At 36.4% G+C, this 27,978-nt stretch overlaps 1 protein-coding gene across 6 annotated transcripts in view; it reads right to left on the bottom strand.

Annotated features, from left to right (window-relative positions):
* RBM27 (RNA binding motif protein 27) overlaps window positions 1-27,978 on the bottom strand; it is an 83,995-nt gene that overhangs the window by 44,724 nt on the left and 11,293 nt on the right. For 3 of the 6 annotated variants that reach the window (XM_029217170.1, XM_029217173.1, XM_029217167.1), the window contains exons 2-9: window positions 27,725-27,843; window positions 25,184-25,308; window positions 17,357-17,448; window positions 16,496-16,689; window positions 15,270-15,533; window positions 13,497-13,784; window positions 11,089-11,223; window positions 1,069-1,233 (exon numbers count right to left, since the gene is read on the bottom strand). In XM_029217170.1, the coding sequence (XP_029073003.1) occupies window positions 1,069-1,233; window positions 11,089-11,223; window positions 13,497-13,784; window positions 15,270-15,533; window positions 16,496-16,689; window positions 17,357-17,448; window positions 25,184-25,308; window positions 27,725-27,843 (1,382 nt within the window). The remainder of the gene's footprint in view (window positions 1-1,068; window positions 1,234-11,088; window positions 11,224-13,496; window positions 13,785-15,269; window positions 15,534-16,495; window positions 16,690-17,356; window positions 17,449-25,183; window positions 25,309-27,724; window positions 27,844-27,978) is intronic. The other 3 variants (XM_029217168.1, XM_029217171.1, XM_029217172.1) reach the window with 3 other exon arrangements.

The raw sequence follows: 27,978 nt of genomic DNA, 5'->3' as shown, positions 1-27,978 counted from the left end.
AGTCTTAACCACTGGACTGCCAGGGAAGTCCCTAAAAATTTAATTTTTAAAATTCTTATGCTAAATAAATATTTTGTTAGCGTTTAAAAAAAATTCTGAATGTGTTTATCTCCAAAATATCCTTTTCATCGTACATAAAATGAAAAAAGGTTAAGATGGAGTGAAGATGCCAATTCTCACAGCTGTGATTTATCAATATAAATCCTTGCATCTTTTTTCTTAGTGGAAAAACTCCTTTGTTGCTCGTATTAGGTTTCAGCTACAAGATAAGGTACATTCAGATCTTTATTACTAGCCGATTAGTTCTATAATTCAGAGTATAAGATCAGCAAATTATGATTTAAAAGTTTTCAGTTACCACTTGGTACTCTTAACAGAAAAATCTACACTAAGGCTGCAGAAAGTTTTAAAGAAGTTACATAATCAAATAGCCTCGATCTGATAATTCCTGGGAATACACAGAACCCTAAGAAACTTGAAAGTCCTTTAGTTAATCATGATGAACTGAGATCTAAACGCAAAGTGAGAAATGTTAAAAACCTCATGAGACACCCTCAAAGCACTCCACAGATCTTCAAAATGTACATGTCAATAGGAGGGAAGAGTTTTCAAGAAATCACATTATAAACAGCCATTCCATACAACAAGGGACAGATGGGAAAAAGACATTTTCATCCATGATCAGGAAGAAGCCAGATGTTTTTGTTTTCTTTTAAAGAAAAATTAACCTAGTTTTCTTGTAACATGTAACTGATTAGAAACCATTCAAGTAGATACTCGCTTCCTATCTATCGGATTAGAAACTAGTTCAAGGAACTAGCATGACCTTAGTTACAGAGGCACAGAAAGTAAATACAAAGGACACCAGAGATGACAGACACACAGGAGACCTAATCATCTAGGAGCCACTAGGGACAAACCAAAGAAGCAGAGAAACAGAAAATAAAACTACCTAGGAGTTTTAATGGGAATCTGTGAGAGCAGATCAGGATACCAGATCACCTCTTACGTTGGCCAGTTTATGGTACAAAAGATCAGAGGTGGATGGCCATCTGTAGCAAAGCTTACCTGGGACCAGAGGGGTGGGGCTGGAGACTGAGGTATGGTACCCAATGGAGGATCCCATGAGGTTTCGAGGTGGCACCAAACGAGCTGCCAACAGAGGAGGCGGTGTCCCCAACTGAAGTCGCTCAGATGCAGCAGCACCATGTTCACGAGAGTACATGGGCTGTCCTACAGAGGAAAGAATAGGAGGGCAGCTGGGATTGAGAGTCACAAGCTTCTTGTAAGCAATGATCTACTTCCTGGGACTTGAGCCAAGAACAGAGAAAATATACCAATGGGAACTGTACTCAAGAAAGATGTTACTAAGATTCTTTCTAACTCAAGAAATAGACATGCAACTGGTTAGGATGCACTGAGGTACAAAGAGTAAGAATTAGATAGTGTGACTGCAAAACGTCCATTTTTTATAATCTTAAATGGAATAATTACGTGCTGATTTACCCAAAACTGAACAATCAACCATATCAAGTTATTAGACAACGGAACCTTGAGCTATTATTCATGTAGAGTTTTGTATCCAATGAGACATGTGGTTATGAAAGCTGTCATACCCATTTAAAAAAAATAAAAACACTCCTCCCCTAACTCATATAATTTCAGGTATGCACAAACTATACTCCCTATCTGAGAGCAGAAAAAAGAAAAATAATAAAGGAACTTAAAAAAAAGAAACCCACCACAAGCATACCCTCAGAGAATAAGAAATATTCAAAAGAAAAAATTAAACAAGACAGTGAAAATTCGTTATCCTACTAGCAGGTGGATAACAAACATAGAGAAAGAAAAAAAGGAAAAAATCCCAGGTGAACAGACCAGCCACTGTACACATGAAATTACCTCAGATATTAAGGACCACTTTTGGAAACAAAGCACATTTAGAATCTATATTTATGGATGCAAGAAATGTCAGAAACAGTGAAGCCAAATTCTGTAGAACAAGATTAAAAAAGACAAGGTATCAAGGAGCAAAACCCCCCTTTGGTTGGTTATTTAATAGTATCTTTTTCACTGACTACCTCGTATGAGACCTATTTTTAAGATTTACTCAATATTTTATATCTAAAGTCAGACAGACATTCACTACGTGACACAAAACAAAGTGAATTTAGAATTTTTTTATACCTGATGAAATGTCCTTATAAAGTGAACAATCCAGAAGACTATTAATACACCTTAATAAGACAAGTCACAAAGCACCACTTGATTTCACAGTAAATGTAGAGAAGAAATAGATGTGCTAAACTTTACTACCCTTCTCTTCCTATATACGGAGCAGAGGAGGTGACACATCATACTGTATAAGCAGACCACATAACTGGGGGCTTAGCACCAATCCTTTCAAAACTGAAAAAAGGATCAATCATTACACTGCAAAAACAATTTAACATATCCTCAATGATCTGAAAATAGTTTTAAGCATGACCTACTGCAGAGAATTCCTTGCAGAACGCAGTAGTGAGCTAAAGAGAAAAATGGGAAGTACAATCTCAGTCCATATGACTAGTTTAAATTTATGATACAGCACTCAATGTACCATGTGTATTTAATTAATAACTGTCTCAAAGTAAATTAGAAACTAAAAGGCTACTTTGTACAATGTCTTTTTAAAACGAGTGACAAAAAACATGCATTCAGACACTTCAGAAAGATGGCTGTTTATTCAAATGAGGCCTGATTTTCTTTAACAACATCTATTCAGGTCTCTAAATAGTATTTCAAAAAGAAACAGTTCCTCAGATAAAAGGCTGATTCTAGGACTGGTTAGAAAACTTCTAAGATGGGCCTGGTACACCTTAGTATACCCTGTCCCTCCAAAAGCAAGATGGCTACCAAACACTAGCATGTCAAAAACAAAACAAAGCAATCTGCAGAACCAACATGAAGAGGCTCCCCATGGTCAAAAACTAGACAATTTGAACATCAAAAAGGGCCATAATGGGGTGAAACATACCAAACATTAGAAATCCATGAGTTCTTTATGATACTTAAAAAAAATACAGTGGTACCTCTGGAAGGTATTAGGAAACAAACTCATTTTCTGAAAAGTGATAAATGAAAGGACACAAGCATTTATCCTGTCTTTCCTGTAAAAAGTGAACTTCAGGTTAAAGAAATGGTTAACTCCCAAGTTTCACTTTGTAGAATGCCAGCCAATAAATGTAGAAGAAATAATAGAATTAGAGTATCACACTTTTATAACCCCAAATGAAACAAGAGATCTAGGCAGGGATCACAAATAACCACGTGCAACTTTTTAAACGGATGCATCAGGATGAAAACACCTGTACACAGTGATCAATATTTGTAACACAGAAAGGAGACAACTTGGTATTATGTACATCATGATATACTGCAGTAGGAAGTACAAAACCCCATCAATAAAATATTCATTCAAAATAAGGGGGGGGAAAAAAAGCAAACGTGACCCTAATTAAGTCTCTAGATGTAAACGTCTAATTTACAGGAAATACAGAGGATAGAGGAATGTGTTAAATAACACGAGGGGATGCAATGTGCCAAGTCCAGATTGCGGAAAAATTCTTCAGGACAAATGATCTGTTCCTTCAACAAATAAATGTCAGGGAGAAAAAAAAGAGGTAGGAGAAACTGTTACAGATTTAAAGACTTTAAAAAAATAAAATAAATAAAGACTTAAAAACATATTAACTAAATGTAATATGTAACCTTATTTGGATCCAGCTTCAAATGAACCAGCTATAAAGGAACATCTATGATACAACTGGGAATAATGAACACTGGTTGGATATTTGACAATAATACCTGTTATAAATATCTTGGGATTGTGATTAAAGTATAGTAATTGTGTGCATGTGTGTTTATCCCTTATCTTTTAGAGATATATAATGAAGATTTTACAGATTAAATGTTATGTTTGGGACTTGTTCTAAAATAATCAAGTCAGGAGTGAGTTACAGATAAAGCAAGATTAACCGTGTGTTGATACATGTTGAAGCCACTAAATGAATAATGACAATTAACTACACTATTTGCTCTCCTCTTGTATTTGAAATTTTCCATAATAAAAAGTTTTTAAAAATCAAATTGGTTGGGCTTCCCTGGTGACGCAGTGGTTGAGAGTCCGCCTGCCGATGCAGGGGACATGGGTTCGTGCCCCGGTCCGGGAGGATCCCACATGCCGCGGAGCGGCTGGGCCCGTGAGCCATGGCTGCTGGGCCTGCGTGTCCGGAGACTATGCTCCGCAACGGGAGAGGCCACAACAGTGAGAGGCCCGCGTACCGCAAAAAAAAAAAAAAAAAAAAAATCAAATTGGTTACAATAATGGTGAAGATAAGCCAGTCACAATTTAGCTTCATTCAATTTAGTTTTTTAAAAAATTTTTATTGAAATATATTTGATTTACAATGTTGTGCTAATTTCAGATGTAGAGCAAAGTGATTCAGTTAAATATGTATGTATACATATTTTTTTAGATTCTTTTCCATTATAGGTTATTACAAGATATTGAGTATAGTTCCCAGATTCATTCAATTTAGTTTTGATCAGTGTAGAGTGACTAAATAATTCCAAACCGCAAACATCCTAAGTTCATACTCCTATCTTGAGTCATTCATGTATCTTACATGCCTGACAGCAACATTTTCACATTCTCTTTTTTTTTTTTCCCCTGGTACGCGGGCCCCTCACTGTTGTGGCCTCTCCCTTTGCGGAGCACAGGCTCCGGACGCTCAGGCTCAGCAGCCATGGCTCAGGGGCCCAGCCACTCCGCGGCATGTGGGATCTTCCTGGACCGGGGCACGAACCCGTGTCCCCTGCATCGGCAGGTGGACTCTCAGCCACTGCGCCACCAGGGAAGCCCTCACATTCTTAATGTTAACTCTAGTCAGTTGAAGACAGTCTATTCAAACTAAAATTTTAGCTACTCTTTGTAATTTTCCTGATTTTGTCTTTAAGAGTATTCACAAGAAAAAAAAATCCTATTTTTAAAAAAAAATTAATTAATTAATTTATTTATTTTTGGCTGTGTTGGGTCTTCATTGTTGCTCGCGGGCTTTCTCTAGCTGCGGCAAGTGGGGGCTACTCTTCGTTGCAGTGCGCAGGCTTCTCATTGCGGTGGCTTCGCTTGTTACGGAGCACAGACTCTAGGCACACAGGCTTCAGTAGTTGTGGCACGCGGGCTCAGTAGTTGTGGTACACGGGCTTAGCTGCTCTGTGGCATGTGGGATCTTCCTGGACCAGGGATCGAACCCGTGTGCCCAGCACTGCAGGTGATTCTTAACCACTGCACCACCAGGGAAGTCCCCCTGAGTTTTAAACTAAAAGCTCAATCAGAAAAAATAAAAAAGCTGTACCTTCCAATTATTGGCCATGCTTATCATGTGTCTTCTCTATTAGAATACAAGGTCCCTGGCACACTTTCTAAAGGTCAGGGCCTAAACGGTGCCTGGCACATAGCAGGACTCAATACTTAAAGAAGGGATGAAAGTTTATTTACTAAAAGTATCCCAATGACAATTAAGTATTTCTTTGGATGAATACCTTTATTTGATATTCATTAGACATTATTTGAAATGGGCAATATGACAACTAATGCAACACAAATCCAAGTAACACACAAGGGGAGAGAAACTCTAGACAATATATGACGACTCTACTGGAGAATGACTTTTCTAGACATCAAAATCCATGATTGTGCACAGAAAAATGTTATATATTCCACCGAATTAAATGAGAAATCTCCCGTTTAAGAATATAATGTTTTAATAATTTGACATAGTTAATAACAGGAAATGTATTTTCCGAAAGATAAAAGTATTTTATGTAAATTCACTTGAAGATTGACAACTGCCTTCAACCTAAAAATCAGTCTCTAAAATCTAGGATGTTGGGCTTCCCTGGTGGCACAGTGGTTGAGAGTCCGCCTGCCGATGCCGGGGACGCGGGTTCGTGCCCCGGTCTGGGAAGATCCCACGTGCCGCGTAGCGGCTGGGCCCGTGAGCCATGGCTGCTGAGCCTGCGCGTCCGGAGCCTGTGCTCCGCAAAGGGAGAGGCCACAACAGTGAGAGGCCCGCGTACCGCAAAAAAAATAATAATAATAAATAAATAAATAAAATCTAGGATGTTATATTTTACTATCTCTCTTTCACATACCCAGTACAACGAGCCTAGCAGTTACAAAATATTTCTACTACTACTTCTTCAAAGAAGCAGAATAAACAGGTCAAATTTAAGGCAGAAAAGGGAGTATACTTTAAAATAGTCCTGTCCTGTGCAGGGGGGAGGGGGAACCCACAAAACCCCAAACCCCAAAACTATACACTGAATTGGTGACTTCAAATTTGGGTAAAATGTTTAAGTACTTCAAAGGAAATTGTTGATTTTAATAGGTGTTTTTCCATATAATTCCAACTACGTTTCATTACTTAAGACCTTTTCAGAGTATTTGGGACATCTTAACTCCAAAAAAACCAAATTTCAGAGCTTTTTCTAAATTATAACCATTTCTGACATTAAGTTTTAAATAGCATTACCAGGAGCCCCATGTATCCTACCCAGTTTTCCAGTGAGGTAATTCTTTTTCTTCTTTTAACATTCAACTGACCTCTTCAAAAATGAGTGATAATTACAGACTAGATGAAGGTTTTATTTTGGGCAGAATTAGTTCCTTTGTTACCTGTATTTCTGAGGCACTCTGTTCATTTAGTTTTAACAGCAAAATACACTGTGATTGATTTTTGTGGGTTTGTAATTTGTAACATATTTCTTTCCCACTAATAGATTTTTAGCTTCTTAGGAGAAAAATCATTTCTTATTCATCTGTATATTCCCAGTACCCAGCATTCAGTAGACTCCTATTCTTACCTCCAAAAATCCAGATTTCATTTTTCTATGTTTATTTGGGTCCCTATTGACATAATTTTCACAACTAAATACCATTTGATATGCTGTTCTTCACTTACACACATTTTCTATGCTGTGAATTTTAACGTTTCAATGACCAAAAAAATCTGTAACTTAAACTTTCCCAACTTGTAAAACTTTAAGAATAGCTTAAGTTCCCTATTACATTGCAAACATACATATAGCTTTTTTACTTCATTTGAACTGAAGCAAGTTCTAATTTTCTTGAAATTATAAACTATAGCGCTTAAAAAGTAAACCTGAACAATTTAAAGAATTCAACTTATCTGTCTCAAAGGTAATTAAAAAAAAAAGATGTTTTAAAATCAACTGAATAGAAAGATACAAAAAATTTATAAATAACAAACTACACTAACCAAAAAAAATTTTTTATGTTTAGATTATCAGAAACCATCTCCTAGGTTTTCAAATTTCTCTCTAAATTTTGGAATCACATTTTAACTTTTAAGAAAGGAAGAAAGCAGTTTGCATAGTAGAGTTTTAAACTTCCCAATATTGAATATTCTATAAGTTTCAAAATGTTCAGTTGCCCACCAACTAAGTCTCTTTATAAACAATGACACAGCATATAAGACTATCTTCTAAAGCACTAATTCACAAATGCCAATAGGAAGCTATTGCCCTTTATTGGTCTGAAACAAAAATGGGAAAAAAATGTGATATTTCATAAAGCCAAATTTAAAAGGACTGTCATTTATTCTGAGTTATTTGGTATAAAAATGTATTTTTAAAACCGAAATATTAGATGTCTTCATATGCAGTCCTTAACACAGCAAAATAAGAAGCTGCTAACTGTATCAGTCCCCCAAATTTTCTTAGAAATGTTATCAGCCTCTGAAAAACAGAAACTTGAAACTTCAGTTCTAAAAGGACTTTACTGATATACCAAAAATAGTCTGGCTTTTAAGGAATAACAGAAAAATCATCTTCAAACATGAAGTCAGACATTTTGTTCATCTTGGCTCCCTAGGGTATAGCACAATGCCTGGCACATAGTAGGCACTCAATAAATATTTGCTGAATTAATATTAGGCTAAGTCATTGAAATAAATGGTAACTGCCAGATACTTTTTCATTAAAATCAAAATGGAATTTTTGTCATACTGAGTGAAGTCAGATGAAAGAGACAAATATCATATATCACTTATATGTGGAATCTAAAAAAATGGTACAAATGAACGTATTTACAAAACAGAAACAGACTCACAGATGCAGAAAACAAACCTGTAGTTACCAGGGGGGAAAGGGGTGAGGGGTGGGGAGGGATGAATTGGGAGATTGGAATTGACATATACACAGTACTATATATAAAACAGATGACTAATAAGGACCTACTGTATAGCACAGGGAACTCTACCCAATATTCTGTAATGACCTATATGGGAAAAGAATCTAAAAGAGAGTAGATGGAGCTTCCCTGGTGCACAGTGGTTGAGAATCTGCCTGCTAATGCAGGGGACACGGGTTCGAGCCCTGGTCTGGGAAGATCCCACATGCCGCGGAGCAACTAGGCCCGTGAGCCACAACTACTGAGCCTGCGCGTCTGGAGCCTGTGTTCCGCGACAAGAGAGGCCGTGATAGTGAGAGGCCTGTGCACCGCGATGAAGAGTGGCCCCCGCTTGCCACAACTAGAGAAAGCCCTCGCACAGAAACGAAGACCCAACACAGCAAAAATAAATTAATTAATAAACTCCTACCCCCAACATCTAAAAAAAAAAAGAGTAGATGTATGTATATGTATAACTGATTCACTTTGCTGTACACCTAAACTAACACAACACTGTAAATCAACTATACTCCAATAAAAATTTAAAAAGAAAAAAAAAGCTGTACTTCAGGGCACAAAATTTGATATACATTTCCCCATAACTTATCTGAAATAGAAAATAAAAATCTCATGCTGGGAAAAAAAAAAGGGAACTTTTATAGAGTGAGTCACTATGTTAAATTTAACAATATTAAAATAAATGGTAATCGCCAGATTTTTTAGAAATTAAAAACAAAATGGAATTTTTATTGTGAGTCACAATGTTAAATTTAACAATATGAAAATGTGTCATCTGCAGAAGACTCTCAGATAAATAAAAGGCATTAAGAAGTAATGTTAAGAGCTGATTCGGGGGGAATAGATGAAACAAGACTGATCAACATGAAACATGTTGAAGCTGGGTGATGGGAATGTGGCAGTTTATTATACTACCTTCTTTATTATTATATATGTCTGAAATTTCCTGTAATTAAAAAAAATGAGAGAAGCAGTAAAACAAATACGCACTGCAACAAGACACTATAGTAATTAGAAGACGGTGAGATACTAAAAGTGAAACAGTATGGACAATTACTTAACTATCAGATGTGGTTTCTGTTCTGAAGAAGAACAGCTGAACATAAGATTTACATAAATGAAAAGAAATCAAATAGTAGGCCTACGTACAATTATATGTCATTATGTAATAAATGCCTTTTGGTACTGTAGGAGTTCAGAACAGAGCAGTAATGTTCCCCATATACTTAGAAGATCTGGGTCTTGCAAAAACAGGAGAGGGAGCACATTACTAAGAATGAAAACAGGAAAACAAAGTTGAGTCATGACAGGGGCACAGACAGGGTTATAATTGGCCTGACCACAGAAAATACACATGGGGGAATAATGAAAAGAGACTACCAAGAAGTGAGGAATAGATTATAGAAAGAGAAGCCATAGAAAGGGGTTCATCTATGGTTTAGGAGGAAATAATGGCCACTGAAGAGTTCTCATAAGGAGCTGTCATGGCTGGTTTTCTTAGGCAGACCAGCTTAGCAGCATTATGTAGTGTGACATGGGGGGAAGATGGGGGTGAAACGTAATGGACTCAAGAAGATTGTATCAGTAATCCGAAATGTGAAGTGATTCAAGCGTGGATGAGGGCAGAAGCCACAGCAGGAAGAGACAGAAAGGGATGCTTCAAAGAAAAAGAGGAAGAATTTTTCGATTAACTAGATATAAAAAAGCAAAGCAATGAGTCAGTCATGTCAGGGTTTCAATTCTAGGTGATAAAGTGGGTGTTATTTCCATTAACAAAGAAAGACAGGCATTGTGGAGGTAGTAGAGACTTAAGGGAAGATAACAGGTTTGATTTCAGAGAGGCTGAAATTTATGGAGACAATGATAACTACAAAATTATAATAACTATTCCTTACGTGTAACTTGCTAGGTGCCAGATACTATTCTAGATGCTTTATAGGTATTAATCCATTTCTTCCCCAAAACAACCTTAATGAGGTGAGTAATGTTATTATTATTTCTATTCTACAAAAGAGGAAATTAGGATACAAAGAGGTTAAGTAACTTGCCTAAGGTCACAATGACATAAGTGATGGAAGCAGAATTTGAACCTGGGCTTAATTACTTTTCTAAGTTGCCTCTCCAGGTCATGACAGAGATGAAGAAATGTTTATGATAAACACAGTTACAAAAAAAGATGAATTTATCTATAAAGTTACCTAGCTCTGTAAAGAAAATCTCACAGTCTGACATTTTAAACCACCAACTACCTTATTTTTATGTTTTTGAAGAAAAATTTTTTTAAGCCTTAGTCAACTAAAACCAACACCAACAACAAAAAAAACACTTCAGAAATAAAAGAGAATTAAGATCCAAGAAAAACATATTATTACAGTTAAACATAAATGTCACAAAACAGCCTAACCACTAAATATTACACTTTAAATGATGCTATCTTCACTTCAGCATTACAAGTTAAATAATTAGGTATATTTTATCGGACCTTTTGTATACTCTTAGGAGATAAGCCTTATGTTTTGGAAATTCAATCAGAGGAACAATTTTTGAACACAAGCTTCAAAATAAAATTCCTTTAGTGGAGGAATGTTGCTACTCTACAGCAGAGTAGACTTCTCCAATACAGAAGGCCTTGCCCTTCTCTCCCATTATCACACAAAATTAAAATACAGTTATATATCATAACCACACAGTAAACTGCCCTTTAAACACAAATATAATTTTTATATAGCACAGTCCATAAAAATAGAAATTAATTGTATTTTTTTTAAGTGTAAGACTGTTCTGAGAAAACTTGGCTTTTCTATACCCTAGCAATTTTAAATCAAATGTATACTTACGTTCTGACACTGTATAAAGGAGGTTCTGGGGTAAGGGAGGAGGTAGTCTTGCTCCCACTGGTGCAAGATTGGGCACTGCACTTGTCCCAGGCTGGTCACGGTTGTTTATCAAGCTTGACTGTGTTATAGGTGGTCCTACAGAGAACCAAAAGTGAAAGGTAGAGCATTAATGTTTCCCAGCTAATAAAAATACTCACTACACCAAGTATTAATTTGGATATTCACACTTAAAATACCTACTTTGGCTTAGAACAGAATTAAGGAATTTGATATGTGCAGGGTTAAGCACTGGGTACATAATTAATTTAAATGACATTTTAGTTCTGTAACGGACAAAACTAATCTACGGTGGAAAAATGGCAGAACTGGTTGCATCTGGAGGGGCAGTAGAAAATGGCTACCAAGGGACCTGAACAAACTTTCTGCAGTGAGAGAGTTCTACAGAACTCTCAAGTTAATGATAAACATGTTTAAGTGTACTGATGTTACAACATACCGTGAAATGCATCAAAACTAAACATGGAGAGATCACATTTTTAGTTAATTGTAGAACCTAGATGCTATTTGTTTCCTTGAAATTTTTCATAGCAAAATGTTGGGGGGAAATGACATTCTTAGATTTAACTTTTAAACAGATATGTTCCCAAAATGAGGTTAAGATCTTATACTGTGAGAATTCCTATACATCAAAGATGGCTTTTAATCTGGGAAATAAAATCTCACCTTGAGCTTCATAATTATACCATTCATGTGACAATATTAAATACTAACAAACACTGTTAAAATAACCATATTGCTATTGACCAAATCTATGCATTAAATGTCTCCGAATCGTTATCAACTTTAATGAAACGTGTTCTATAAAGAATATTACTGCAGGAAAGCTATGTGATGGGTACATGGAATCATGTTAAACTATTTTTGCAACTTCTTGTGAGTTTGCAATAATTTAAAAAAATTAAGATTTAAAAAACCCCAAAATTGAAAAAGTACAACTTAAATAAATTAAATGGCAACCATTTTTAAAAATAATTTGCTAACTCTTAAAACATTAAATGTCTTTGGGTAGATATTTTCTTATGTCTTTGTACACATGTAAACTGACTGCCCCAGAATTTTTTCAGTTACATTTAAAAAATTAGTCTTATTTCTGTTTCTGCTAAACCAGCAACTGTTAAGTAAGTCGTTGTTTTTTTTGTTTTTTTTTTTTTTTGCGGACACGCAGGCTCAGCAGCCATGGCTCACGGGCCCAGACGCTCCGCGGCATGTGGGATCTTCCTGGACCAGGGCACGAACCCATGTCCACTGCATCGGCAGGCGGACTCTCAACCACTGTGCCACCAGGGAAGCCCCAGTTAAGTTTTTTTAAATGATCATTTTTAAACATTTCTTATCTTAATTTTGGTGGATGTGGTAACAGCATATTGATTTTTTTTTTGAAGTCCTTATCATTGAAGAGATTCATACTGAAGTACATACTGGTGAAATGCTATGACATCTGAAATTTACTTCAGCAAAAAGAAAAAATAAGCAAAAAAATTGTGTGTGGGGAGGGGGAGGAATAAATGAGACAAAACCAGCTGAATATTGATAACCACTTAAGTTGGATGATGGTACATGGTATATTATTATTCTACATCTGTGTATATCCAAAAATTTCCATAGAGGGGAAAAGGAATGGGACGAAGGCAGTCAAAAGACACAAACTTCCAATTATAAGATAAATAAGTACTAGAGATGTAATGTACAACATGATAAATATAATTAATGCTGCTGTATGTTATATATGAAAGTTGTTAACAGAGTAAATCCTAAAAGTTCTCACCATAAGAAAAATAATTTTTTTTCCTATTTCTTTAATTTTGTACCTATAAGAGATGATGGATGGTCACTAAACTTACTGTGATAATCACTTCATGATGTATACAAGTCAAATCATTATGCTGAATACCTTAAACTTAAACAGTACTGTACATCAATTATATATCAATAAAACTGGAAGAAAAAAAAGAAAATTTCCATAATAAAATGTTTTAAAGATTATTTCAATATTCTTGCAGAGATTTTCTTTAAAGACGGAAATTTCACTGAACTACTGGCATGTTCTTTTTTTTCTGACCTCTTCAAAACACTGGCTTTCTTTAGATGCTATCAATTAGCAAGATTCTCACTCCAGGTCAATATAGATTAGGCCACTATTGATAAAATTTACACTTGGAGGTACTACAAATAATGCAATGTAACACTGGATAGAAAAAAAAGAAAAACATCTTAATTATGGGAATATATTCCAAATTCTATTAATAATTTATTTTTCAAAAACTTAAAATCTAGTGTCAAGTTAGGTAAAAGGGATGGATTCTTCTAAATATAATTCTCCACTAAAGAAATATTCAACATATACTTACTTGGTATGGGAAGCACAACAGAAGGCGGAGGCTGGCCATGTCCTTGAGGAACAGGAAGTCTCATACTGTGGCCAGGACCTGGGCCTGGGCCTGGGCCAGGACCTGGACCTGGGCCTGGGCCTGGGCCTGGCATTGGAGGCATTAACATTCCAGGAGGTGGTGGAGGAGGAAGCCCAGGAGGAGGCGGAGGGAAAGGAATCATGCTTGGCAGAGCAACTTCATCAACAACCAGGGGATCATTTCCATGATCAAACTGACAAAGGTCACCAAGTACACAAAATCCTCTTTCTGTAAGAAGATAAATCTTATTATGATCTACCCAGAGTTTAGAAAACAAACAAGTCCCTGAAACACCCACCAATCTCATTTATGAAGTGTTTTTTCTCCAGGGAGTCTAAAGCCTTCTGAGTGTTACTCTGTTAACCATCGCATATCCCTGAGGTAGGGGCAGGTGTACTCTCTACTTTCTATACTGTGAGACTACACTTTGTTGAGATAGCAAATAACTGGATCAAAAACAGGCTACCAACCACTATTAGATTAACCCATTCGCTATTGAGTTTTCATAATAAAAATTCAGATATTTTAAATAACAATTTAACAAAGGTGGGGAGGGATAAGGAACTTGAATTAGATGATCTACTTTCAACTATCTACTTTCATGCTATTATTCTAAAGCAACCATTCTTGCTATATCTAGGAATTGAAACTTTAAAGTATTCAACTGAACATTATGTACCAGGTTATTCACTGCAGCATTGTTTGTAACAGCAAAATATTTGAAACACCTCAAAAGTGCCATCAAAAAGAAACAGGTTTAAACACATTTTTGTACATACAGAATACTAAGAAGTGTAAAAAATACTGAAGAAGCTCTTTATATATTAACACAGGATGACTCCAGAAAATATTGCTAAGTGAAAAAAACATTATGCATAGTATGAATGAAGTATGAATAGTATATAGTATACTAGCATTTATGTAAAAAAGAAAGTGGGGGAAATACATGTTTTTGTTTATGTACACATGCAAAGACTATGTTTGGAAAGACACAAGAAATTGACAGCATTAAACTGTCCTTGGGAAGGAGATCTTTGTGGCTGGAAGACCAGGGTGACAGTGATTTAATGCTTGAATCATGTGATTCTATTCCCTACTTAAAAATAAATAAAATGTAAAAATATATACATTCTATATTTAGAGAAAAAATGTTATGATGTGTTATTTGCTTCAAATAATACAGGCCAGGGAGAAGTGGTGGAAGTATACACAAAAACAAGATTGCCCATGAGTTGACGCGAGATCATGGATACACTAGGGTTAATTATATTATTTTGTCAACTTCTGTAAATATTTAAATATTTCCATAATATAAAATTAAAATAAATGCACGCACACACACAGCCTGATCCATTCATTCAAATGGAAAGTTAGCAAGCTAAAATTGTAAGTAGGTTATACATGCTTATTAACAAATTCCCAGGGACAAACACCACACAAAAAAATTAAAATTCCTAGTGTCTACCAAAGTTTGTGGTATACTTATAGTGTTTGAAGTAACAAGAACAACAAAAAACAAACTAAAGGGTAAAATTTAAACATTCTGTTAACAAGGGCCAAACTATTACACCCAACAAGAAGCATATGCCAAAAGAGATTCTCCTCCTCATTCACCCCTTTTAATAAAATCCAGACTGTAATGAAAAGGTATGCACTACTAGCAACATTTGCTTTACTAGTACTTTTGGGTACAATATAGAAGAGAACTTTTACCATCATAATCTCTGCATCGCCTCTTTGGTGGAGGGTTTCGACCAAAAGAATTGGAAGAGCTATGATTATTATAGTAATTAGACCAACTCTCCGTTGTGTTTTCAGAGTGGTGCGCAGGTGCGATCACAGTAACAGTGCTGGGAATAGACTGTGCCCCAGAGGAATACTGCTCAGAAGAGTTCGGAGGTGGTGCAGACACAGACACGTAGGAACTCTCCAAGTCATTCCTCTCACTCTTAAACTTTGATCTTTCCCTATGTTCTGCTTCAGAGACAAAATAAAAACAAGAAACAAATAAGATCAGACATCTATGTTCTTAAACTACATTTATTTTCTCACAGAAAAAGAAAGATGAGAATACTGAAGTAAACTTACTGAGCTGTCCATATTTCAAAGTGCTCTCATTATTAATATATCCTAAAACCAGGAACATCAACAGTGTGACATATTTTGACCAGTAACTTGTATAAAATCATCTTTTATAACATCAACATCAATACAAAATGAAGAAAGACCTGCTTCTCTACTGATATTTAATAAGAATGCTATCCAAGAACTGATTTCCAGGGCTTCCCTGGTGGCGCAGTGGTTGAGAGTCCGCCTGCCGATGCAGGGGATGCAGGTTCGTGCCCCAGTCCTGGAGGATCCCACGTGCCGCAGAGCAGCTGGGCCCGTGAGCCACGGCCGCTGAGCCTGTGCGTCCGGAGTCTGTGCTCCGCAACAGGAGAGGCCACAACAGTGAGAGGCCCACGTACCACAAAAAAAAAAAAGAATTGACTTCCAAACTGCTATCCTGGGAGATCAGTGGTTGGGATCCCAGTAATCTACTTAAATTTCCTTCTTTTTAATTTTAAATACTCTAAGCAACCTTAAAGCAAATCAATTATTTTCAGTCGGGGGTGGGGGTAGGGGAGCAGGCAACCCTCTTCCTCCAGTAACAGTTTTGTTGACTAAAGGACATTTGTTTCAATTATACCACATGACTTAAGTCTACTCACATACGATGATACACTTATGGATAGCTTCTTTTTAGTCAAACTCCTTTAACTCCAACCTGAGAATAGAGCCTTGTCTTTAACAAAAATCAAGTTTTTTGAGACAATTCCAGATTTTACATTGTTCAAACATATTAAAGGTACAGTTACTTTTAAGGGACACTCTGGCACCCTTGTGATATAGGAAGATAAGCAACTACGGAGTTTTTTGGGGAAGCCTCATGGACCCACCAACATTCCTACTGGGATCCCGGTCTTTGCTGCGCCCCCGGCTTCGACTCCGACTTCGACTCAGGCCTCGGCTCTTACTCCGGCTCTTACTCCTGCCTCTTCTCCAGTCATACTTCTCACGGTACATTTCAGTCCGCTCATAGTACCGGTCATAGTCTCTCCACTTGCCATCGTCTCTTTTTTTCTCACGTGTCCTATAATACAGATATGAAAGCCATATGTATGCTATAGAAACCAAGTCTGAAAACAAATCAGTAGTATGAAATATCCTCCTTGATTCACCAAAATTCATAGCTTCTATACTTTTCCAGAAACCATAAAACTACCATATAATTCCTCTAATCCATTATATAAAAAGAAAAAAACATTCCCTACAAGTACACTGGGTGGGAAGAAATGAAAAAAAGAGGTGAATCCAAAGTATGGGGAGGGGTAAGAGGAAAAATATATTTAAAACTAGAAAAGACAAAAGGCTCAAAACAAAGTTTTCCTAAACAAAGACTAATTTTTTGATGGTAGGCTGATGGTTCAACATATAAACTGCACTACCTGTAAGAAAATGCTACAGATGATTTTAATACTGAGCACCCCTAACAAAATGGAACATTTCATTAATATTCTCTAAGGAGACTGCTCCCACCCCTGAGCTCTTGGGGAAAGCACATAATGAAAACTGTTTATAAAAGGAAGAGAAAGTATGACAAAGACAAAAAAACAGAGGGAATGGAAGGAAAAACATTTTCTTTCTTTAATCAGCGTAGAGAGAGGAGTAGAGCATATGTTAAAAATCCCTTTAATGCCCTTCTACGGTAACTGAAAAGTGAGTTATACATGTCTTCCTAATTAAAAATAAACACAAACCTTCGTTCACTAGATTCTGAACGAGTCTTCTGGGGACTAGGGTATTTCTTTTTTCTGCCATCTCTTTCTTCCTCTGCTGGCTCCTGAAATACCTACATGAAAATATTCATTAGAAACAAGAAGAGTCCTTCTATAAATTATAAAACACATCCACCTGATAATCTTTCCGGCACACGAGAGGGCACAAATATACTGAAATACTGAAGTCAAATCACATCCCCAAAAGCTGGTCAACAGGAAGAAGTAAAAAAGATGCTGAAATTACTTTAACAGCAATATGTTAATTTTTAAATGCTAACTTAAGGTAGAGAATAGGAGGAAAACAGCAACTCATTCTTTAAACCGAAACAGTAAAAACAGCAAATCTCTAAGTATCATATAGTAAAATGGTGTGTGTTTTCCTAATTACAAAATATATTCACACATTAATTCATTTGAGGAGAACTTCAGATTTATTTCACAGAAAAGGTTTTGGGAACAAATGGTTAAGTTAACCACTGCTATAAAACTAAGTATTTCATGTGAATTATGGAAAAATGGTATTGGAATTACTGGAAATGTTAAGGCTTCTTTTAAAACTTAACAGTCAAGATTGACCAGAAATAGAGAACTAGTGATTCTATTATAGTTTTTAAACAGAAGTTAATCTCAAAACAAATATATGGCCTTTACCAGAGAGAAATGAAATAAAGACATTTGGAAGAGGTAAACAAATGCCCATCTAATGGAGAAGCTCATTTAAAAATACACAAATAAGCAAGTGAATGAATGGAACAGAAGATAACAATTTAGTAAAACTCAGGCAACATAAAATGGCAGCCACAATATGGCAACCATATGGTGCTGACAAAAACACTCTACAATTATAAGACTGTATTTAAAAATCATTCTTTCTACCAATTTACAGGAAATACAGAGGCTGCAACCAGCAAAATCCAGAGTCAAAACTCCGTAAGACAAATGACTGAGTTTCTTCAACAAAACAAAATTTAAGGAAAAAAAGAGGGTGAAGAAAGGAAGAAGAGAGGTAGATATATAGGTAAGTATGAAGGGGGAATTTAAAGATATAAAGAGACTTAAAAGACATCAACTTGGAGAACTTTTTCCTTCTTTTCGCTGTTCTGTATTTTCTAAGGTTTTTTTGATGGACATGTATTAATTCACTCTGAATTTTTCTAATTTTAGGAAACTAGTTTTCGTTTTGTTTTTTTAAATTTTTAATTTTTTGGCTGCGTTGGGTCTTCGTTGCTGCACGCAGCTCTAGTTGTGGCGAGCGGGAGCTACTCTTCGTCGTGGTGCGCAGGCTTCTCATTGCGGTGGCTTCTCTTGTTGCGGAGCACAGGCTCTAGGCGTGCGGGCTTCAGTAGTTGTGGCACACGGGCTTAGTTGCTCCGCAGCATGTGGGATCTTCCCAGACCAAGGATCGAACCCGTGTCCCCTGCATTGGCACGTGGATTCTTAACCACTGCGCCACAAGGGAAGTCCCAGAAACTAATTTTCTAAACTACTTTCTAATTAGTTTTTCTAATAGGAAAAACTATTCTTAAAAAGTTAAAGGAGCCAAGAGAAATAAAAACATAAAACAAAACAAAAACCTGTGCAAGAATGTTCACCGCAGCGTTATTTATGATAGGCAAAAAGTATTAACCATTTGCCTATTAATCCAAATATCCATCAACTGATGACTGGATAAAGAAAATATGATATATTCATAAAATGGGGTACTATTCATCCATGAAAAAAAAGAGAAGTACTGATACGTGCTACAACCTGGAGGAACCTTGAAAGCATTATGCTAAGTGGAAGAAGCCAGTTACAAAAGACTATATACTGTGTAATTCCATTTATATGAAATGTCCAGAATAAGCAAATCCATAGAGACTGAAAATAGATTAGAGGTTGCCTGGGGTGGGGGCTAGGGAGGGAAGCACTTGGAAGGTGATGACAGTGAGTATGGGGTTTCTTTTTTGGAGGATGAAAATGTTCTAAAATGGATTGTGGAGACAGCTGCACAACTCTGACTACAATAAAAATCATCACATTTGTACATTTTAAATAGGTGACTTGTAAAGTTGGTGAATTACACCTCAATAAGCTGTTTAAAAAAAGTCAAAGGGCATGCACAATATGGATGAATCTCATAAAATAATGAGCTAACAAGGAAGCTAGACAAAGGACTGTATGACTTCTACATCCAGGAAGTGTCAAGTTTAGGTTACAGAAGCTAAACTAATCGTTCTAATGGGTGATGGAAAACATAAAAAGATATCAAGAAATCCAAAGCAATATGGGTGAAGTCTGATTTAGCATCCTGCAGTACACTACCAAACATGATTTTAAATCTCAAGCATGGTATTTAAGTGGATAATAAAGGAGTGCTCCCTTGCTATATAACTAAATAAAATGCTTGGTTTGTACAGATAAAAAAAAAAAAGTCTATGTGATTCTTGTAACATAAAATGAAAAAAACAGGAGTACATGGTATATTAGAAATAAGAGTAGTAGTAACCCTGGGGAGAGGGAAGTGAGAGAGAATGAGAAAGAGGGAATTTAAGAAAAAAAAAAAAAGGCAGTTCAACGAACTTGATTTAGATCTTGATTCAAACAAATGGGGAAAAAATGGACATTTATGAACAAATAGAAATTTAAACACTAAGTATCTGATGACATTAAGAAGTTACAGTTATTTTTATACATGATAAGAATACTTGGGCTTCCCTGGTGGAGCAGTCGTTAAGAATCCACCTGCCAATGTAGGGGACATGGGTTCAAGCCCTGGTCCAGGAAGATCCCACATGCCGTGGAGCAACTAAGGGCTCGTGCACCACAACTACTGAGCCTGCACTCTAGAGCCCAAGAGCCACAACTACTGAGCCCACGTGCCACAACTACTGAGCCTGCGTGCCACAACTACTGAAGCTTGCATGCCTAGAGCCCATGCTCCGCAACAAGAGAAGCCACCACAATGAGAAGTCCACACACTGCTACGAAGAGTAGCCCCCGCTCGACACAACTAGAGAAAGCCCGTGAGCAGCAACAAAGACCCAACCCAGCCAAAAATAAATAAATTTTTTTTAAAAAAAGAAAGAATACTGAGGGCTTTAAAAATATAACCTTTTAGAGATACCTGTTAAGTATTTACAGATGAAATAATATGATGTCAGGAATTTGTTTAAAAATAATTTAAGAGGATCGAAACTAGTTGAAGGTACAGAAAAAGACTGCCCATGGATCTATAATTATTGAAGAGGAAATGAGGGCTTCATGGGGACTCATTACATTTTGCCTTCTTTCAAGCATTTTCATAATAAAAACTTTTTATATAAGTTAAACAAAAATAATCTGTATTCTTTTCTATTTTAAATAAAATTTCCAGAACTTCCTGCGGTAAGGATATGTTTTTCCACAATTATTTAAAACTTTTACTCTGAAATGAGCTACACGGCACTAAACTGTCAATTTTCCTTGAACTAATATGAAGTATATGTAAAGACTTCATACTCCAAAACCTCTTACCTACTTTGAGCCTAGTATTCTAAGAATATGAAAAGTAAATTTCTTTATGGAATCAGATTATGACCAGACATGCTAATTTTAAAAGTTTTTCTTCTATGTTGTCCACCTGACTTAAATTCTTCTACCTCACATCTTCTTTTAGAAGTCTGATCATTACACACATATTTAAGACTTTTTAATTATTTATTATCTTCGTCTATCAGGGCTATACAAGTCTGAAAGCCTCCATTCCACTGGACCATTTTAGATATAAAAGTATACTTAACAGGTATGTGGATGAGGCAGGATTGGCCCTGGATTGATGAGCTGCTGGGGTGATGAATACTGGGAATTCATTAAATTATTCTGTCTCCTTTTGATGTGCACCGAAAAGTCTCTAAAACAGGGGTTTTTTTTTTTTTAATTAAGTGAAATAAAGGTACTTTCAGAAAAACCAAACAGGGGAAAAACTGTGCCAGAGGCTCTCATATTTCCAGTCATAAATCCATGCAGTGGGTCTAAGAAAAACTGCCTTCTAACGTTTCAGATGATTGTGATATAGTGTGAATAAGGAATTATAACATCAAAGATCCACTATTTTCATGATTATTCTTTTGTATGTTCATGAACTCAGACAGACAGGGTAAAGGGTTTGATGACAGCTAATTATAACCACAGCAAATTCAGAAGTAATTTTCCAAATGCAGATAGAACACCCTGTGCTTCATAAATTATGGCACATATATACCAAATGTTTTTCCAGCCCCAGGATGAGTTGTGCCAATGATCCAACTTCTCTCACCCGGTTCCCTGTGTGACCAATAGTTTTATCGTAAAACTGATGGTACCGTGTAGCTGGGGACCAAGGGAGAAAGTTAAAACAGCTAGTCCTCAGATTTGCTCCCGTGCTCAGAGCAACTGCATCAACTGAGCACAGACCAGAAAAAGAGATAATTAGCCAAAGACAGTGCTACCTCAAATCCCCTTCCTTCAATGTTATCTAACAATTACTATAAGCTATTATATTTACACACTATTCTACAAGCTATTATTTGTTAGTAATGACAATTAAGTTACGTATAAAAGCTTAGAAAATGGGGAAAATGCCAGACAGCATCATTTGGGGTAGTTATACATATACAGAAGCTGAAATCCATTTTTCATAATTTTCAAAATTAGAATTTACTACAAAGATACAAAATGAAATAGTGCAACAATTTGGTTTTTTTAAACTGTTCTTTCAAAACTCAAAATAATGCAATTTTCCTCATATTCAAATGAGCTGTCTTTCAAACAGACACTTCCAATCCACTGACCTTCAATGACTGTAAAAAAGGACAGACGCTGCAAAAATTTTAACTTATTATAAAAAGATTTAACATATACCTTTTTTTAAGTTCCCTGACCAGGGATTGAACCCACACCCTCGGCAGTGAAAGCGCAGAGTCCTAACCACTGGGGAGCCAGGAATTCCCTAACCTATACCTTAAACCAAAAATTATACACTATCAAGTATGGAAGTAAAGTTTCTTCCTATTTCCATTACTTGAAGAAACATACTGGGGCCCCTTCTTTTTTTTTTTTAATTGATGCATAGTTGATTTATAATGTTGTGTTAATTAGTGCTGTATAGCAAAGTGACTCAGTTATACACATATATGTATATATTCTTTTTTTAATATTCTTTTCCATTATGGTTTATAATAGGATATTGAGTATAATTCCCTGTGCTATACGGTAGGGCCTTGTTGTTTATCCATTCTATATATACAAGCTTACATCTGCTACCGCCAACCTCCCAATCCACCCCCCCCAGCCCCCTCCCCCTTTGCAACCACCAGTCTGTTCTCATGTCCATGATGCTGTTGCTGTTTCATAGATAGGTTCATTTGTGCCATATTTTAGATTCCACATATAAGTGATATCATACGGTACTTGTCTCTCTCTCTGACTTACTTCACTTAGTATGATAATCTCTAGCTGCATGCCCCTTCTATTTTAAAAAGACTTTACGAGACAACTAGAGAGCATGAGCCAAAAACAAAAAAGTGACAGTAATCTCAAGTGATCTTTTTTTTTTTTAATTTTTTTGCGGTATGAGGGCCTCTCGCTGTTGTGGCCTCTCCCGCTGCAGAGCACAGGCTCCGGACGCGCAGGATCAGCGGCCATGGCTCACGGGCCCAGCCGCTCCACGGCATGTGGGATCCTCCCGGACCAGGTCACGAACCCGCGTCCCCTGCATCGGCAGGCGGACTCTCAACCACTGCACCACCAGGGAAGCCCAAGTGATCTTAATTAAGTATAGCTACATTTTGTTTTCTTTTAATGTTGGATCAGTTCAATCAAGCTAGCATTTAAAACTGTATCAAAGAGACTTCCCTGGTGGTCCAGTGGATAAGCCTCTGCGCTTCCACTGCAGGGGGCACGGGTCCGATCCCTGGTCAGGGAAACTAAGATCCCGCGTGTTGCATGGTGTAGCCATAAAAAAAAAAAAATGAGAATAAAAATGTATCAGAGGGCTTCCCTGGTGGCGCAGCTGGTGAGAGTCCACCTGCCAATGCAGGGGACATGGGTTCATGCCCCGGTCCGGGAAGATCCCACATACCGTGGAGCAGCTAGGCCCGTGAGCCATGGCCGCTGAGCCTGCGCGTCCGGAGCCTGTGCTCCGCAACGGGAGAGGCCACAACAGTGAGAGGCCCACGTACCGCAAAAAAAAAAAAAAAAAAAAAATGTGTCAGAAATGACAACTAAATGCAACATGTGATCTTCAGAATGAGTCCTGTACTGGAGAGAAAAAAAAACATGCTATAAAAAAGGGACACTGTTGGGTCGATTGACAAAACTGGAAAACAGTAGAAGAAGACAGTAGATTAAAGTGTTTTATTGATGTTAGGGGACTTCCCTAGTGGTCCAGTAGCTAAGGCTCCATGCTCCCAATGCAGGGGGCCTGGGTTCAATCCCTGGTCAGGGAACTAGATCCTGGATGCCACAACTAAGAGTTCGCATGCCGCAACAAAAAGATCCCGCAAGCCACAATGAAGATCCTGCATGCCGCAATTAAGACCCAGTGCAGCCAAATAAATAAATAAATATTTTTTAAAAAGTGTTTTATAGGTGATAAACTTACTGAAACTGATAACGGTACTAAAGCCATCTAAGAGAATATCCTTATTCTTATGAAATACACAGAGTATTTGGGGATCAAGGGTCATGATGTATCTGACTTACCCCCAAATGATTCAGAAAAAAATAGTTCTGGGTGAGGATATATAAAGAGAGCAAACAGGGCAAATCTTCAATAGATGAATCCAGGTAGATGACAAACAGGTGTTTTGGGTAGTATTCTTTTAATTTTTCTGTTTAAAATTATTCCCAAATAAAAAGTTTATTAAATAGTTATAACAAAAACAAAAGTTGGGAAATACTTCTATATAATAACCAACATTTATGTGCCAGGCACTGGACTAGGGTGCGGGGTGGGGGATGGTGTATAAATCTCATTTAATCCTCAGTGAGATAAGTACTACTATGATCATCATTTTGCTGATGTGAAAATGAAACAAAGAATAACTTATTTTAAAGCTACTATTTCAATTCATACAGCCTAATTTTGGAGCCCATATTCTCATCATGTAATACTAAATACTATGACATCTATATATAAAAAGAATTACAAATGAACTCTGTAAAATTTCCTCCTTGGTTCAAACAATTAGACTACCATCTAAATCATGTTTTTATACTTCAACACTGTAAAAACATTTATTTTCCTTTTCTTTCCTATGTTGAAAGTGACGTTTATAATTCCATTAACTAAAAAAACTATATGGTTAAAAAAGAAGAAATGGCTTCTCTTCACATGAAAATGATGTAATGATTTCTCTTGAGGTTTCATTAATACTTTACTTTCAGTCAAGCCTATTTTATTATTTTTTAAATTTTATTATTTTTTTTGGCTGCATTGGGTCTTTGTTGCTGCGCAGGCCCTCTCTACTTGCAGTGAGCGGGGGCTGCTCTTCGTTGCGGTGCTTCTCATTGAGGTAGTCAAGCCTATTTTTAACCAAGTTTTCTTTTTCCAGAAGTCACTGGAAAAGATTTCCCTGAACTCCTCAATATTACTAAAATATTTCTTGTAACACTAAACAAGCTATCTGAAATTCTTCCAACTCCTCAAGTCCAAGGAACTAAGAAGCCCTGATAAAGAATCTGCACCATGCCCAAAACCCAGAAACTTCCATCAAGAGAGCTCTAAAGAGGCCAACTACCAGCTAAGAATGATACTGGTAGTAAGATCTAAGAAGCGCCCACAGGCAAAAGAAAACTCTGCATTACCTCTTCTTTAACTTCTTCTTTTTCTTGGACTGGTGGTTTTGGCTCAGGCTTAACTGGTTCCAAAGGTGGAAGGTAGTTCTTAGTATAGAGACTTTCAAATAGTTTATCCACAAAACCTGAAGTCTCTAGGAGAAGAAATAATATGTGTTACACAAACAAACACCAAAAGTTTGACAACACTATTGGCAAAGCTGAGGAAAGTGGGACATCTCATACGCTGCTGGTGGAACTAAAAATGAGCCTAACCCTTATGGGGGAGAACCCCTCTTCTGGGTTTTAAAACCCTTTGAACATACTTGCACATGTACAGAATGATTTATATGCAAGATTGTTTGTTTGAGTACGTAAAAGATTGGATACGACCCAAATGTCTGTGAATAAGAGACTATTTAATAAATTATATGACAACTGAACAAAACACAGAGTGGCTATAAAAAGAATGCGTACTGATAATATCAACTCTCCAAGATATAAGATTAAATATTTTATCTATTTATATTTGCATTTAAAAAAAACCCTGAAAGGACATAAAAATGACAAGTTGTGCACTGGAGGTGGGAAGGGAGAAGATGAGGTGAGAGAGACTTTTCATGGCATACCATTATATTGTTAGATTAAATGTACTGCCTACTCAAAAATTTAATTAAAAATATTTTTAACTCAGTTGAAAAATAAACTTTGATATGAGAAGTGATATGAAAATATCATTTTGTGTTTTACTTAAGGGATGCTCTATTTTATAACTCTTCAGACTAATTGAATGGGGAGAAACAGATGAATTTATTACAAATTAAATGTCAAAATATTTATGTTATTCAAACCAAAGTTAAATCACTTTCATAGGTCCTACCCCTCAGGAACAGCTAAAGAGCATATCAGAAGTACAACACAGACTCTGCTTACACTGCAACTATTACACATTTTACATAAATAGCTATTTCTAAAATGTCAAATTAATTTTTCTTCAGAAAAGCATCTTTTCATAAACTTTTTTATGCTATTAATTTGTGCAGTAAGCATTTTCCATGATTATAAAATTGTGAGCTCTTGTTACACATAACTTTAAGACAAATTAATCAGACCATTCAAAAGCCTTCATGATCAGAAGACCTTCTTCATATGCCTCTGTATTTCTAAAGCATTTTTTAAAACACGTACTACTTTTGTAATTCAAAAGACATATATCATTACTATCTTTAATTAAAACTAAGTAATATAAATTAATATATTTAGAAAAGAAAATACTCATTGGTACTGGAAGAATCTTGTATTAGATTTATTATGTATAAAAAGCCTTAAAAATGCCCCCAAAAATATGTAATCCTGTGTTTTAGATTGAGAAGCCATATTTACTATCTTTTCTTTCTCAGTAAATATTTGAGTTAAAGGGTATCGTCTCATCACCAACAGCTAGATCAGCTATTAAGTATGAATTATCCACATTCCTGTTTGTCCATTCAACAATATTTACTGAGTATCTTCTACATGCCAAGCCTGTAGGTTCTGAGTCACCAATCTCAACAAATGGAAAGACAAAGGGGAGGTGGGGAAAGAGATACACATAGATAAACAGACAAATAAACATATAACATGACAAGGAGTAACAAGTACCATGAAAAAATAAATAAATAAAGCAAGGCTGGGAAGAAGAGAGAGTGATTAGGGGTATGGGGTATACTATATTGTATACAGGATGCTCAGGCAAAACCACTCGAGAAGATGACATTTGAGAAGAGACCAGAAACCATAAGAAACCATGTTTCAAGCAAGGGTAAACTGTTCAAAAGCCCTGAGCTGGGAACATGTCTGCCATGCTGAAAAAACAGCAAGGTGGTCAATGTGGCTAGAATAGAAAAAGTGAGGGGGAATGGTAGGAGGTGAGGTCAGAGAAGCAGCAGGGAGGCCCCTAGTAAGCTCCGCAGACTATGGACAAGACTTTGATAAGTTGATGAAGTTAAAGACACAAAGAGAAGAGAATCATGCCCATTTCTTCTTGGATGTCAAGAAGCTCCGGCCAAGAAGAAGAAAAACAGATACCTTCATTGCCCTAATAAACAGTAAGAATAAGCAACTTCATTATCCTTAAATTGCTACCCCTCAACCATCAACCAGGCTCTACCCTGCAGCCTGTGGCATGGCCCATGCCATGCCAACCTTGGCACCTCCATAAACACCTTAAAATAGAGATGTGTAGATAGACTTCATTTCACTCCTGAGAACAGTAAGACCTTTGATCAGTATAGTATGCAGCTTGAACTGAAAATGCCTTTCAGTTCAAGGTATCAATCACATTTCCACATTACTTCACCTAAAAAGCACTTCAGTTACCACTGCCTCAATATAGGAGAAGCAGAGAAGGAAAGGGAAAAAAAGTTTTGCCAAAATACACAATAAATAATTAAGCATGAATAGGTATATTCAAGTATTTAAAGGACCCTGACCAATTTCCTTCCTTTCAAGCTTTATCTTCAAGATTTTATCAGGAAGTTTTAAATTTAAAATCTTTACTTAAATACTTGGTTGAAGGCCTATAATAATTACCTTTTTGTAAAAATACGTCAAGTTGATCGGCACAAAAGGCTTTCAATTCTTTCTCAGGTTTGTCCTTCTTGACCAGTGCTACAACATAGTTGGCTAAGGCTGATGGGTCAGCATCACATCTAGTTAAACAAAGAGAAAACAAAAATTTTTAAACATTTTTTTTCAAACACTGATGTCATTAATGAAGTCACCACTATTTTAGAAAGCTTCAAGCCAAAAACTTTTAAAAAGTGACTGCAAACAAAGGCGACTAT

Source organism: Monodon monoceros, unplaced genomic scaffold, assembly GCF_005190385.1.
Source record: "Monodon monoceros isolate NGI ecotype Baffin Bay Population unplaced genomic scaffold, NGI_Narwhal_1 Super_Scaffold_12, whole genome shotgun sequence".
NCBI classification, from domain to species: Eukaryota; Metazoa; Chordata; class Mammalia; order Artiodactyla; family Monodontidae; genus Monodon; species Monodon monoceros.
This window is presented reverse-complemented; position numbering and strand designations above follow the sequence as displayed.